This window comes from Centruroides vittatus, unplaced genomic scaffold (assembly GCF_030686945.1).
Source record: "Centruroides vittatus isolate TY-2023 unplaced genomic scaffold, ASM3068694v2 contig_2156, whole genome shotgun sequence".
NCBI classification, from domain to species: domain Eukaryota; kingdom Metazoa; phylum Arthropoda; class Arachnida; order Scorpiones; family Buthidae; genus Centruroides; species Centruroides vittatus.
Genome location: NW_027121344.1, coordinates 239,280 through 255,153, shown reverse-complemented (window position 1 = coordinate 255,153; position 15,874 = coordinate 239,280). Strand labels below are relative to the sequence as shown.

The 15,874-nt window shown below is 33.7% G+C and overlaps 1 protein-coding gene across 5 annotated transcripts in view; it reads right to left on the bottom strand.

The window, feature by feature from the left end:
• Nucleotides 1–4,186: 4,186 nt before the first annotated feature.
• Nucleotides 4,187–15,874, bottom strand: part of LOC136970746 (sprouty-related, EVH1 domain-containing protein 2-like) — a 52,877-nt gene continuing 41,189 nt past the window's right edge. For all 5 annotated transcript variants that reach the window (XM_067265201.1, XM_067265197.1, XM_067265199.1 and 2 more), the window contains 2 exons: nucleotides 12,613–12,668; nucleotides 4,187–8,727 (listed from right to left, as the gene is read on the bottom strand). In XM_067265201.1, coding sequence (XP_067121302.1) covers nucleotides 7,822–8,727; nucleotides 12,613–12,668 — 962 coding nt within the window. In that variant the 3' untranslated portion in view covers nucleotides 4,187–7,821. The remainder of the gene's footprint in view (nucleotides 8,728–12,612; nucleotides 12,669–15,874) is intronic.

Here is a 15,874-nt window from a genome sequence, read left to right as displayed (position 1 = left end):
CGCTTAGTGTAAGGAAATGTTTTCATTTTATTGTATTATTTTAAAATATTTTAAAATCATTTTTAAAATTTTTATATTAATTAATTTTAAATTTCGTGTAATAATTCATTTAAATTAATTTTAATTATTATTATTTTTTAAGCCATTTTATTATTAATTGCCGGTAGGTGGCTTTCTGTTTAATGTCTTGGCTTCTAACACTTTTTTTTTTATTTTATTACTTTAAAATAATTTATTTTAATTTTATATTAATTATTTTTAAATATCATGTAATAATTTATGTAAATAAAATGTAGTTGTTATTTTTATACGTCCCGCTTCTACCGTTTCGATTCTAAAAGCGCCTTTACGAATAGGTCCATTTTTTAAATTTTATTATTATTTATTACTATTTCCGCCCTGCGAGCACTAAAGCATTTTAAATAATACCCATTATGGGTTCGACCAGGTGGAGTAATGGAGTCCTCCCCGAAAAATTCCTAGTGCTCATCCGGATTCGAACCCGAATCCTCCTAATTAACTGACGCCATAATCGCCTCAGTTATCCGGACATCCTGTGTTTAGGATTTTATTATCCAAAATTAATTTCAGTCAAGAAACTATCTAAAATAGAGGACATTACGCTGAAACTCTAAGCAAAAACTTAATTAGAATCGGCTTTCTGGTAGCCATATTTGAAAATCTCCTTAAAAGAACGCTACCCGTTCTGTATCAAAAAACTTTATTGAAACTTCAGCTTCCCATTGCAGATCGTAGATCCTTGCACATTTTAAGTTATATCGTACAATATCCAACATGAAACACTGGTTTTTGGTAGTCATTTGTGATTATCCAGTCCACGCAATCTGAAATCGAAGTTTATTTTAGCTCGAGCACTTCAACTAATTCAAGTTCCATTGTCGAACGCTTAACATCTAAGTTTAATACAGATGCAATAGTAAATCACTGGGCAGAGTTCGACCCACCTCCATAACTAACTGAATCATTTCAAATATCCATTCATAACTTCGTATTCCAATAGAAAAATCTATCATAAGTTTTTATCTTTTTGTTTCAGGTGTGAGTTGAGCAGCTCTTCCTGCTCTGACTGGTTATCTTCAGGCAGTTAATATTTTCAGTCTTCAAATATTAAGCTATCGTTACTGCAATTCTCAAGTGTATTTACAATGACATATTTGGAATAACTTCACTAATAGATATTTTCTTGATGATATATCATCCCAATTCTTTTAGCATTTTTCCATATGTAGACTTTCAGTGCATTCATCCCTATCAATCACTAATTTTATTACAAATCCATCATAATCTCGCGGGCAAACTATGACGAAACTTCTTCACCCCTTAAACTAATGAAATTCCCTCAAACTTCCTCACTGTATTCTTTTTGAACGTTTTAATCTTTACTTTGTCCAGCTTAAGACCTTATATTGTTCTCACCGCTTGAAATTTTCATCTCCAATTAAATACTCATCAAGGACTTGTTACATTCTTTAACGATAAGTTTTTATGGGAATTTTCCAATTAAAACTAAGTCTCGCGGTAAGGGACCAAGAGAAAATCCAAGATGTTTGTTTCCTATTTCCTCTTGGAGGTCATAAAACACCAAGAATAGTTGAACTAATGGAATAAGGAAACGCAACACATGAATGATGTACTGTACAAGAGGGTGCCTCCCTGGATGACTTATATAGGAAACTGGCCACTATAAAGCGTAAATCGTGGCAACAATATTTCAAACGTAAACAAAACAAAACGGACCATCTTAATGAAGAGTAAAGAAGAATCGTAGTTGACGATTTTATAACATGACGAAACGAGGAGGTTTTATAATTAAGCATTTTGTAGATATGGAGATGGCAATGACAGTTTACAGTAGCCTAGAAAGGTTGGACTGTTGCTAGATATCCAGGGAGTGAACAAAATGTGCTTGGGAAGCAAAAGTCAGACCCTATATATACACACATATATATAGTTAAATTGTAAAGGACTCTACTCAAAAATGCGCGAGGGCGATTTCAAAACTTCAAATGGGTTGGACATTGTTATGAACGACGAGTTATATATTACTATTGATGTGAGCGTGCTGGGAATAAGTACAATTGTAAGGATGGAATCGAGGTTGATCCACAGATGAAATTTCAACATGACACATTTCCTCAGAAAGCGTTGGTTTGGATAGCAAGCAGTCCAAAAGAAAGATCTGAAGCATTCATAGCATCCTCTCGCTTATGCATCAACAAAGAAATTTAACTTACATAAGAGTGTACTAAGAGGCTGATCCCATTCCTCAAGATGGATGGTTATTCAAACATTCCTCGGATGCCCTGTATGTTTCCTGGCAAGACTTCGCAGATGCGCATTATGCAACAGAGTTTCTATGTTGGAGGAATACGGAATCCGTTACGTCAGCAAGAACAAGTTGCAAATGGTTCTTCAAATATTTTCAATTGAAAGATTCTCGTACCAGTTGAAACAGGTACCAGATTCCACAATTTAGACAGAAGAAACTAATTTTGTCAATTCTGTGATCTTGGATTATCTTATTGTACAAATAAAGTTTGATTTGCGTGCCGATTTTTGTTTACATGTCTTTATTTAGGTGAAAACTCCACATGGCTAGCTCATTGGTCAGGCACGAACCAGTACCCAACTACCAGCGTTCAGTGGTTTTTATCCACTGAACGCTGTGATCCAGTGGTATTCGGCCACTGGAGACTAGTAGTTTTAAATCAAAAATGTGCCTAGTGGCTTACCTTTAAATACTCAGGTTTCGCAGTGTCAGGAACCTCAGCTACATAGGAACGTGCACATGGATAAGCAACTCAAGCTGTATGGTTGTTTGGAAAAACATTTTGCACTCCCATGGGACCAACGCCAAATACCCAATACTCCTAACCAATCTCATGTACTTGAAAATGATACAGGCAAATGTGCACTCTACTTAGTGCAACTAAGATAGGAGGGCATTATTGAATCCCGTCACTCTACCCGAAAATGACTGGACTTCACGTGCCTAACACCTAACAATACACGCAGCTATGGAAACTTTGAATTATGGGATTTCACGCCTCCAATTTCCGATAAAAATGAGAAAACAATGTTTTTGACCAGTCCCTCTATCAGGTCCCCATTCATATGCCGTTTTGAACCATGAGCAAGACCCGAAGCTTTGAAGGTAAGCAACAAGGCAAATGTTTTTCAACCATTTTCTAATAATGGCATTTAAACTCTGTTGAACTTTTCGTATTTTTAGTAATACAAGTTAGTAGTGTTATGGCGCTGCTCAGCACTATATTTCGCGACACCTCATTTAAAAGTTACCGAGAGCTTCTAGTCCACATATAATTTAAACTTTTAGGCATTTTTTGATTAAAAACTTTTACATTTGTGTGTTTTTCCATGGAAATACCTTTCTTTTTTGCGAGCATTTTCCAATAAGCTAATGCATGTGTGATGTTAGTTCTTTATTGTTTGTAATGTCACCATTATCTGTTTCATTTTTAGTACATGGACATTTTCACATTTTCTTAGTATTCTTCTCCTCAGATGATTAAATTTGGAAACGAAGAGCAGCGATATTTTAACTCCTTTGTTTATACTCCTTCAAAATTGATTTTGTTATACAGTAGAGCATCGATTATCCGACTTAATTGGGGACTGGGGTTGGTCGGATAACCGAAAAGTATGAAATTTACTGGTTTAAACACTAGCCTCCCTTTCATGGTCGAGCCAGTGCTACCAGCTAAAACATGCAAAAATTTAACAAAAATAATATTAAAGTAGCCAAGACATAACCAAATATTGTAGCGCCACATCACTACGGAACATTTGAATTTGCCGACTAGAGCGCGGTCGGTTAATCGGTGGTCGGATAATCGATGCTCTACTGTACTCCCAAGTGGTACACAAAGCAATGGTAGTTTTTGTAATAGTGGCCATAATTAGTTTCACTATTCAGAACATTGTAGCCCTGCCCAATAAGTAGAATGACACCAGAATTTGGTGTAAATTAGCTCATTGGTTACGGCTAGTGTTCTGAATAGAGAAACTAAGGCCAACCTGTATTTCAGGCATCAGAAGCCAGGTTTCACGTAGTTTTATCGTGTGTTACATATGTTCACGTGTAGAATTATACTTTAAAACAAGTACCAACACAAAGTAAAAGGGAGGAAAAAAAAAATTGAAACAATTTGTTCAAGCAATTTATTTCTTTTTATCCAACAGATAATTGTGAATTTCCAAAAAGATTGTAAAGAATAAACACTATGATACAGACCAATATACAGAAATAATGACAATTTTTTCATTTAAAGATCTTTTTCTCTGGGGAGGGTATAAGTGTGGCCTCGTACATTTTGTTTCGGCAGAAACATTTGAAACACTGAAACTGTAGCTGAAACACATCCAGCTGAATAAGATAAAAACTCATTTTTTCTCTCCATGTTTTTTCATTAATAAAGCATGAGAATAGACAATTAATATATATATATATATATATAAATATATATATATACTTGTTTCATAACTATATTACACTGTGAAACAGTTATCGTCATTGGATAGAATAGCTGCCAGTATATATAATAATGGTCGTCATCTATTAACTCGTTCATTTCTTCAGAAACTGAATGGAGTTACGTGGCGAAATTCGCGTTACGTTGCCAGAAACTGTGACGTTTCTGGCAACGAAACAGGAAACAATATTAGAGAATGAATGCTCAACAATGACAACAATAAAAACGAGCGAGAATCCTAACAGGTATGAGATTTACATACAACCAACACTTTAATAGGGAACGTAACATATCTAAATACATAATAAAATCAACAAATTTTCATGTGTTGTGTGTTGTTTTTTTTTTTTGATGTTCTGAGATCTACAATCACACTTCTTCCTATATTAGCTGCTCCTTTTAATGATAATAAATTATAATTAAAATACAGTGATAGAACCGAGAATAATAATAATAATAATGATAATAGAGGTTAACATTAGTTACTGTGTATGCGTGTATGATACAATTATGTGGAATTAAAAAATATTTCATTATTTCTGACATGGATCAAACGGGATAAATCTTCATCCCGTTCTTTGTTAACAACTCTATATTAAGGTCAACATCTAATAAAACACAAAAACACACGATACAAATTGTTATTATTTTTTTCTGACATCCCAACATTATGCTATTACTCACTATGACGAGAAACTGATATACATTAATGTGTCTTTTTTTCTAAAAAAGAAAAAAAAAGGAAAACAACGAAAAATCCTTGATAAATTCATCGAGATAATGCGTCAAAGTATCAATTTAATTGATTACGTGAACTGTGGTATCAAAAATTTGCGCACCAAAAGAGCCTAGAATACAAAAAACCTGCCGATTAGGTAACGCCCCAGCCAAGTATAATCGAACGGGCAAAGCTCCTAGCCAAGTATTGTCGAGTTTAATTCGGCAGGGAGCATCCGAATGAGTATTAAATCAGATCTACAGTCTCCTCTTCTGCTCGATTTATGCAGCAAATTGGAGCAAAACGGAGGAATTTGGATCGATTCGAAGCGGCCACACCTATCTATCTAAGGATTTTTTGACGATTTGGAATCAAATGAGATCAAAACAATACATAACAGGAGGTAAATTAAGATGAAACCAGAAGCTACTTCCTTCAGATTTGATATGTTTGACATTCAAACGATAAGGGAGGTGACTATTTTGATAAAATATTTTTTAAAATATATATATCTATATATATTTATTTTATACAATTCTAATTTAACCGATTTTTCTGAAGTTAAAACTCGGTTAAACTTCGAAAAATTACACTAAAAAAAGAAAAATAATTCGTCATGTGACTATAAATATATATATATATTTATGCCTATCTATTGTTTAAAACAGAACCTGACATAAGGAAATTCCTCACCACCTCACAATAAATAGAAATATACAATGAACACGTGATCCGAATTGAAATTAGACAGGGTTTATAGAAAATTTTGCTTTTCTCTGTTTTTATCTCTTGTTTTCTCTGCAAAAATGTCACATAAGGCACACAACAATCAAATTTACAAACACAGAATGATGATATTTTACATATTTACTAATTAAAAAACAAAGTTAAGAGGAAAATCAAGGTTTTGGAACCGATTAGAGAAACCTACTTTGTGTTTTCAGATGAATTTTTGGAGGTTTTTTTAGATCATTTACTTAAATGCATTGTAGGAAAGTCTCTCTTAGTTAATTGAATTATATATATATACATATATATATATGTGTGTGTGTGTGTATACATATATATATAGACAGAGAGAGAACTTCGTAAAAATATCTATTGAATTCTTTATGGTCACAGCACTTTGATTGAATAGTGGTCACTAGTATTAATTAATAACCACATTGAGATATATTTATATAGTTTGTATATATATATAACTCTTGTACAAAATTTGGCATCAAAATACACTATAATTGTGCTTCGGATAGGTATTATTTTGTAATTATATAACAATTAGTTCGAGTGCCAACGTTCGTGCTCGCAGCTCCCACGGGAGTCCTCAACAGTAATTCTCTGCAAGACATGAGGAAGACCCCTCTCCCTTACTTGAGCCCTCTCATTTGAATTAATGCAACCGTTTCCATTATAAAATAGAAGTAAAAACACAAAAAATTCACTCTCTAAATGACAGATCGAATTTCAAAAAGAACAAAGATATCTGAAAGGAAGACCTGACAACTTCAACATTGTTGGCACTCCTCGGATGCAAAAACCAAAATTGTGACCGATCTGGCTAAGGACCGAAGTCTTTTTTGTTTTTGTAATTTTCACTTAAAAATTTGATTAAAAATTTAAAAAAAAAGATCAATATTTTATAAGTTTAAGGGTTCTCCCGACTGTGAATTGGTATATTACACATTAATTTTGACTGTAAACTTGAGTTTATTTACATCCTAAACCTCCAACACTATTGTGAAACAATACTTCTCAACCCAATAGCGCCGAAACTTCCATGTTCTTGGCACGGTTATGTTTTATTTTGCCACCTGTCTTATGGCAGTTTGTATATCTAAACTCTAGTACTAAGATATAAAAAAATATTCTCAGAGTTTTATATATTTATATGTAGATAAAGAACACTAATTGTCCTGTATCTACATATATTAAATTAGAACCAATCGAGAGTGATTGCGAGCATTTTAACAATATTTTTCTTGTTTCGGAGGACGTATGAAGTAATGGATTTCTATTAACTTGGGTCTAAATAACATCCAAATTAATCTTAAATTAAAGGCTCTTAAAGTTATTCTAATGGTATCTTTGGAAGACTCAAAAATAAAGTTTTTACTCAGACTACTTCAATAATAACTTAAAATTCCAAACCTGGCAGCTAAGGAAAATACTCTCTGTGTTTTCTCTCTTGTAAAGAACTGAAACAATTCTAAAGCAGGCTGCGATATTTAACGTTTAGAAGTAATTAATATCATAATTACAATTGGTAATTTCCAATGTAACAATTAACCAAGCAGCCGTGTGACTACGCCGTCTCTTCGAGTGATTTCCTCTGTTTCCTGGGAGTGTAGAACTGTATGAGTCGGCATTCTCTTTATAGACTGTGTTGGAGAATTAAACAATTTTTAAACATGTGTTGCTTGGATTACAGTCCAAGGTGGGTAGAGCATGTTTGTTTTTATTTTTGTTTTGTTTTGACTCTGGATGGCAGCAGTTTTGCTGCTCCGTTCCTGAAGGAGGCGGCAGTGGAGAAATGTGTCGAGTTTACATCCATCCGTTTCTCTTAGTGACCAGATTACTAAGGGCAAAGGGTCAAACGGCTTCATGTCTTCCTCCACAAAGGCCACTGCTTACACCACATCGATGACACGCGCGAAATGGTATATAGCACCAAAGGCAGGGTACGAAAAACGAGAGAAGTGCCAGGCCTATCCATCTTCGCTGGCAATGTTCATCAGTAGTGTCACAAGAACAGGGATGGTGGTTGAAATCTCCTTCCGTGTCGGACATGCAGTGATATAACATACACTGGGCACAGGATATACAGGTAGTGGCACTTATGCACGCCAGTACTTTATCTGGAGCATACTCGCAGCTACCTCTCCTGTTTTCGTCTTCATTAAACATGTCGTGGCAGTGGCGACACTGGACCCGAGTTAGAGGAGAATGCTTACAAGTGTCTTTTTTGTTCTCCTTTTTCCTCTTTGTCTTTGTTGGCAGTAACGGAGGTTGAGTGCCTATTGCAGGTAACTGATGTTTCTTAATGTTACCTATCGAATCTCTCTTACCCGATTTCAGAGAGTCCATTATTGGGTAGGAATACTCGTGTTCCGTTCGCGGCTTGTCTTTAGCAAACTGAACATAAGAATAAGGCTCTCCGGGAATAATTTCTATTTTGTCATCAAGAATACCCTGATCTTTCATATTGTTCTTAGGGCTTGGAGATTTCTCTTTGATCCATATGTCTTCTTGTGTTTTCTGCTGGAGGTCTATTATCTGGCCACCGTTTCCACCAATTAATCCACTGTTGTTAATTGTTCGAGGAGGCCGAATGAAATGCATTCGATGCAGATGATGATGATTAGCATGAGGATGAGTATATGGGGAAGAGAACGCTTCGGTGTTGTTGGTAGAAGCAGGCCTTACAGCCGAAGCTCCGTTGCCACTCACGTTACTGGAACCAGACGAAGAGCGAGAATCCACTGGCAGTTCTAGAGTCTGCAATTAAAATTATCATTAATTATGACCATGAATTTTATAGAATTTATTAAAAATAATAAGTTTTCAAAACAGATTGTTATAAGTGTAAGAATGACATTTTATGTAATTAGATTTTAATATCTACAAGAAACTGAGAGTACAGGCATGTTCTGCTTAATGACAGAGTTCTTAATTACAATGGAAATGAGAAATTGCTAGCTGCCTAACAGAACATGACAATGGTGGCATCATACAACACATTAATGCATAAACAAACCCAAAGCACAGCTAATCATGTGTTACATATAGATGTTTATACAAACAGTAGACTATAGTGTAAATTTGTCTAAGTAAATTCTATGACATTCACTTTACATATTTTTCAGAACATATCCCATAATTAAGCCACGTACACTTATACAGTTAATGGGTGGGTGCAACATGACAGTGGATCAATAGAACATGTAAAATAAATCATTCAAAATGATAATATATCAAGCTGTAAATAACCTGTTACAATAAAGTAATAGTCATTTGAGAAGGTAACTAGCACAAGAGTGGAATGGGAACAATGTTTAATATTTAGATCCAACCATTCCTTTCTATTCTAAGCAATCTGTTGGCCCTAGGTGGATAGAATTACAATCAAGATGAGGATAGACTACAGCTGATGTAATTGATAAATGCATTTAGGCAAGATTTCATGAGGAAAAGAAGAGGAAATTTAATAAATCCTAGAGAACAACAATTTGAATAACAAATTATCTACAGATACAGACAGAACTTACAGAAGAAATGGCCTACTTAATGTGTGTTGCAAGTACCACTAAAAGAAGCAAATAAATTGGAAATTATTAAATATGATTGTAAAAGTGTAAACAAAAATATATATTAATTGTATCATAGTGTATAGGAGGACATTGAAGAATAAAAGTAGATTGTTCTCTGTACTGTTAGATGATAATTACATCTATCTAGTTAATAATAATAAAACTGGGACACAAAAGAGAAAACAGATCAAGTAAAAAACAAAAATTTGGTTAAAAGATGAAAAGAAAGAAAGGAAATTCTACAGAAGGACACAAGAAAATGTGCATAAACTGCATAAATTAAAAAATGCAGTTTGTGCAAACTGGATGAAATGACAGAATACGTTCGAATAATATTTCATTCTAGTCTATGAATTGAAGAAAGAAAAACTTGTTTGTTCAATTGATTCTGTAGAAAGAAGACTGCTGTCCAATATTATAAATAAACTATTGAGAAAGGAACAAATTTTCATAAGTCAATTATGAACATGCCAATGAAGAATAAAGTACGTTGATATAATATTGAATTCAATAGCAGACAAACAGCATCCTAATAATAACAATAATAATAAAAAGGAAGATATTATGAAAAACAAGCAAAAACAGTCAAAACTTTGTGTCAAAAAATCTGTGGAATTTAATAAAAAAATGCAGATCATACAGAAACACACTGGCTACTTAGAATGTCAAAGGTGGTATGGAAATAAAACAAGTCATACAAGTGGTTGTAAGATTAAAAAAAAGCCGGAGGAATCACATTAATTCGGATTTGAAAGAGAAAGTAACCAGTGAGGATATATTTACATCAAGACAATTGTTGATCATTACGGGAATGAATTTTAGTGATGCCAAGACTTTGACAATGTAAGTAGAGAAGTTTCTTCTCTACTTACATTGTACAACTTAGAAAAAAAGAAAACACACATGATGTAGAATAGTTCTTTTCAACTGTGTTCAGAGACTAGTATTTTGTAAAATTAAGAGAGAGAATGGGTTTTCAAATCATTTCTTTAATTTTAACATTTAAACTGAACTAGTAAGAAACATACAACAACAAAATTTGGTTCCAATCATCTTGAAAAATGTGAGTTTTTGGGATGGTTTCAAGTAATTTTCCACGCCAATTTCTATCACCAGTTTACCCCGGTACAAAGTGTTTATTTCTATACTTTAAAAAAAAATAGAGAAAAATGAATGATTTTTACGAAATCACTAAATTTTAAATGAAATCTGTGGCCCAGTAATAAACCATCCACAGACCAGTGCCAGTCTGCAAACCACAAGTTGAATAGCACCAATGTGAAAAATGTAAAAAAGAAAATAAATTGTATGTATCAAAATAGAAAACTGTGTTAAAACTATCTCAGAAAAATAGAATTACTTGAAATTCTGTAGTACTAGTAAGATATGGTGATGTCCTGTCCTCCTTGCTTTTCAAAATACCAATGAATAGAACAACAGAACAGTAATGAAAATAAAGATAGATCAAATTATCTGTACTTGTAATAATACAGTGACAACACAGAGCATTGTAAGTATGAAAAAGAAATATGTCGGTTTGGAATTTAAAATTTTGGGTGCCATTTTGGAATTTTATAACACAATCTTCATTTCATAAGAGCTTAGAACTCACAAATAAAATTTGCATTAAGTTTTATACCAGCCAGATATGACCCATGAGCTCACCCCTGCTCTTCCAGATCTTTAAAAATAGCAAAACAATGAAATCAGTAAAAGAATATAATGTGAAAATTTCTATAACACAATAGAAGACTTTGAATGGAGTTAACTGTAGCATAAAAATGTGTATAGTATTACATACACATTGCTTATATGAAACTTGGATGAAGATGGCTAATGGTGCCAGTAAAATGCAAGCAACAAATCAAATTTTTAGAAGTATTCTAGGAAAATCGAGACCAATTAGAAAGAGAATGCGACAACAAAGCCTGCTATGCTGAATAGAATAAACAAGAAAAAAAATTCTGTTCTTCTTGGAACATTCTGCACACACTCTTCTTTAAATTGTTCATTTCGCCTGAGGACGACAGTTATATACTCGTCGAAAGTACTTGTAATAGAGGAACCTTATTAACGCTGAACTCAGCGAACTTTATCCTGATAGTATACAACCTTTAGCATGAATTTTTAATTCCACTTCTACAAAAGATTAATTTTACAAGCTAAATTAAATCAAGTATTTCATGTAGATTAGAATGTTAGAGAATAAAGAGAAAACGTAAATGATGAATATTCTTAGATGCTCGTTTGAAATAACTTCAAGGGATATGTCATGAAAAGTCAGGTTTATACAATCAGAATACATTGTGAGAAGAGATACAGAATAACTAAGTTAATAAAAAAAATCAGGAAGTTTATTAGAGTTTAAAAGAGATTTAAATAACACATCATCATCACAATAGATTGTTTGTGTGGATACCCAGCTAATCAATTTCATTTTGCCAAACTAGCATATATTGTTAATATTTATTATATTGTTCGCACTGTTGATATCCACTACATCATTCATTTGCTATCTGGCAGAAACAAAGAAAAATAAATCAAAGATGGACACAATCGTCTGTTCTTCATAGTGACATATCTGTTCTTCATCGAAAAAAAAGAAAAAAAAAGGAAGCATTAATTTATTATATTATTATTTTTATACTTTTCATCATTTCTTTTATCAAATATTTTAGGAAAGTGCTGAATTACTTAATTTATTGGGTGTTGTTTATCTGCTAAATCATTTTGTAACAAATGATATCTGTGTAAAGATGTTCTCATGTTGCCAATTGCATTGTATAATTGCTCTTTGTCCAATTTGCACAATGAAAAAGTATACCTAGCTCAAATGCACCATTATGTACAATTTAAATGCATGTTTATTTAGGTTGCAGCGATGAAAGTGTTAAAATTGTGCAGTGAAATTGCTCAAGTACAAGGCCAAAATAATGAATGGGACTAGGAATGATGACAATTATGATATTTCAAGACTATCTATAGCCTTAATGCAAGTTTTATTGTATTGTGTGTAAATGTATATACAAATCTAAATTTTAAACGTAAGAGACTTCTATCGACAGGTACTTACCATAAATACATCGTCGTCACCGATGTCTGTGCCATGTATGTAAGAATCGCCGGTACCTGAAATAAAAATTAAATATAATTTAAGAGTATTAATTTGTAGTTTTATCAAAATTACACAAAAATAATAAATTGCAAGTCAAAAATTATTTATGACACCACACAAAATGCTACTTACCAAATAAAGGTTATTCCTAAAAGCTGCCTTTGTATAGCAACTAAAATACTATTTGCCCTTTAACGGGCGAGCAAATGAATACGTCTAAGGAAAAAATAATAGTAAATCTAACAGCAACCTTAAACTGATAAGTTTTATAACCAAGAGGCTTTATAAGTGATTGCCGTACGGTCGATTCTCGATTAAATGGGAAACATTTCTTAAAAGCCATAGTTATTCATTTAAATATGATGTGATTTATCGTTATATTATCATAAAATTGCAAGCATTACATAATTCTAATTATAAAAGTAATCAGAAAATACAACAACACAACACACAGTATTAAGTTTCCAAGATAAAAGTATTGGCAATCAATGTTACAAACTGGATGAATTTTATTTACATTACTTCAATTTACTTCATACACAAACACACACCCAAGATGTTCAAACTGCAACATCAAATGACAATTTATTATTTTTCTCTTCCAATCAAAATGACTTTCGATTAGTTCTGAATCGAGAATCAACCATATAAATTAAGCATAACCTACATTTTTATATATTCTTACTGTTCTAAATTCATGCACTAGATACTATTGTGGTTTCTCTTAAAATTCTATGGCCGGATAGCTGAGTGGTTAAAGTGTCAGCCTAAAGCTCCGGAACAAATCCTAACAAGTCAAAAAATACCAGGAATTTTTCGAGAATTGGACTGTCTTGGATACATTGGGCCCATCCCTCGCAGCCCAACCACCCCATTGCAGCCTAGCTAAATTTGAAGCAGGCTTGGTATAAAATGCCCTCTTAGTGCCCACAAGATACAAAGAGTAATGAAAAAACAAAAAGCTATAAATTTTATAAACGTGTAGATTTCTATTAGAGTAATATGAGAATATTATTGATTTTGTGCGTAATTTTGAACAGATTTCAGTATTTGAAACACATTGTTACTTTCATTCTAAAAAAATGAAGTTATTTCAATATTTAAGAACAGTTTTATATGAAACCTCATCAATACTTACCAAAATGTGGACTGTTTCCTATAGACACTAGGGAATAAATGAACCCATACATTAGTTTATTTACAAGAATTGATACCCCCAAAAAAAATCTGAAATAGAAAATAGTAGTAATAGGATCCACCTTTGGCATTGACCTTCTTGAAAGGGTTAAAATAGTCAGTAGAGAACAAGATATCATTTGCTACATCAACTGAGATCATCTCTGGCTATGTGCCCCATTGTGACTCTGTCTACACCAATTTTCACTTCAATAAGCTACAGAGGCTATGTGCCTCTAATACTAAAATTGGAATTAAAGGCACATAGCCTCTAATTCCAATTTTAGTAGTAATCAATTTAGAAACTGAGACTCAAAAACTGGAATTTTAAACTTGTAAATAAATTTATTAGTGTAAAATTTATCATTGTTTGCATTGTTTGTATCGTTTTAGAGTATTGTCAAAAAGCTGGTAAATGTCTTTAGATTTTTAAGTTCAAATCCCATCTTCCGCTTAGCCATTTGACCAAATTTAATGAGGACTGTTGTTTATTTAGTCCAATTTCAATAAAATCCATTATAAAAGCTTGCCTTATTTTCTACGACTTGGGCATGAAGGCTGATGACCTGAAGCCCAAGTTTTCCCTTAAAGGGAAAGGAGGCCGCCTTAATTGGGTCTGTGAGGTAACAGCTCCCTGAAAGGGGGCAAGGTCCATGTTGGGTGGACCAGGAGCCAGATCTGAGAACATCTCACCCTGACTTGGTGTTACAGCTGCTATGAGTTTGGCCATATCATCTGCAATTGCAAAGTGGGGGCCCTGACTTGTAGCCATTGTTTGATGGTGCACTCCCACAAAGAGTACAAAACAATGCTGCTGAAATGCAGCAACTGTTGCAAAGCCAACAGAAAGTTTGGTCTGCAGCTGGAGATGAATCACTCCTGTCTGAGTGTCAGCTGCCTCTCTTACCTGAGGGAACTAGCTGTGGTCTTGTACCAACTATGGCTGGTAACCAACTGAAGTTGGCTTGAAACAAGAAGGAATTAGTATTGAAAAAAAAGGAATTGACGGAACATACAACAGTAGGTTTCTGACCTTATGCTTGGTATCTGAACCAAGCAGGGTCCCTCTGTCTGTTTAACATAAACATGGGGACTTTCGGGCCCCCCAAATAGATATGGCCAATGTAGATAAGGCTATGTAAGGGCTAGGATTGGGTTAGGCTAGAACCTGTCCCATAACAAAAGCACAATGCTCACAAGACTAAGATTTGACAGAACATTGTAAAGAGGTCTTTAGACCTATAGCTCAGCTACATGCTGTGTGGGCCCTACAGCCCAAGAAATTAAGCATCACTCAGTTGTTGGTTGAATGCAAATGAAACAGCTTAAAGCTGTACAAAACTGTATGTCAGCATTAGACAGTTGGACTCAAGAGTGAGGAAGGTAGGTCTCCATTGGGTTATACTGCCAGAGCCCAAGCATATAACCTGGTCTGATTTTAATCATTCAGACACCTCAGCGACTACTGGGTGCCTGACTGTCTATGATTAAGATACAGTCTCTTTGTACTCTGTAGTGCCACCTTGGCAGAGCAGAGGCAAATTACTTAAGAGTTTTTTTTTTTTTGGTACTTGTTACTTTAATGCTGTTATTAAGCATAACTTTGTAAAACCAATCCTTGTTTCATCCACTCTGCAAAAGATATTTTACCTATATGCTAGTGCTTGGGATTTTGAGGTATGTTCCTTTAGTTTGTGATGTGTTAATTCTAGTATTAAGAGCATACGTTGATGTATCTTAAATGATGTTTTAATGTATATATAAAGTCGTTCAATAATTTTTAAAATTAAAGGAAAACAACCGTTCTGCTATGACTGTCGTACGAGGACTGTATTTATAGATACCGTAATAACTGTCATGCACCTTTTTGTCTCATGCCAATCCGTTAAATGTTGTTCGCAGGTGTGTGTTTTAAACAGAGGTATGTTTTACCAGTCGTGAAATAATTTTATGTTCGGTTTATAGTTAAAATTGTAATTTCTTATGTTGCTTTATGCCTTCCTTTTTTATGTTTAGTTAGCTGAAGAGGGGCAAAGGCCCAAAA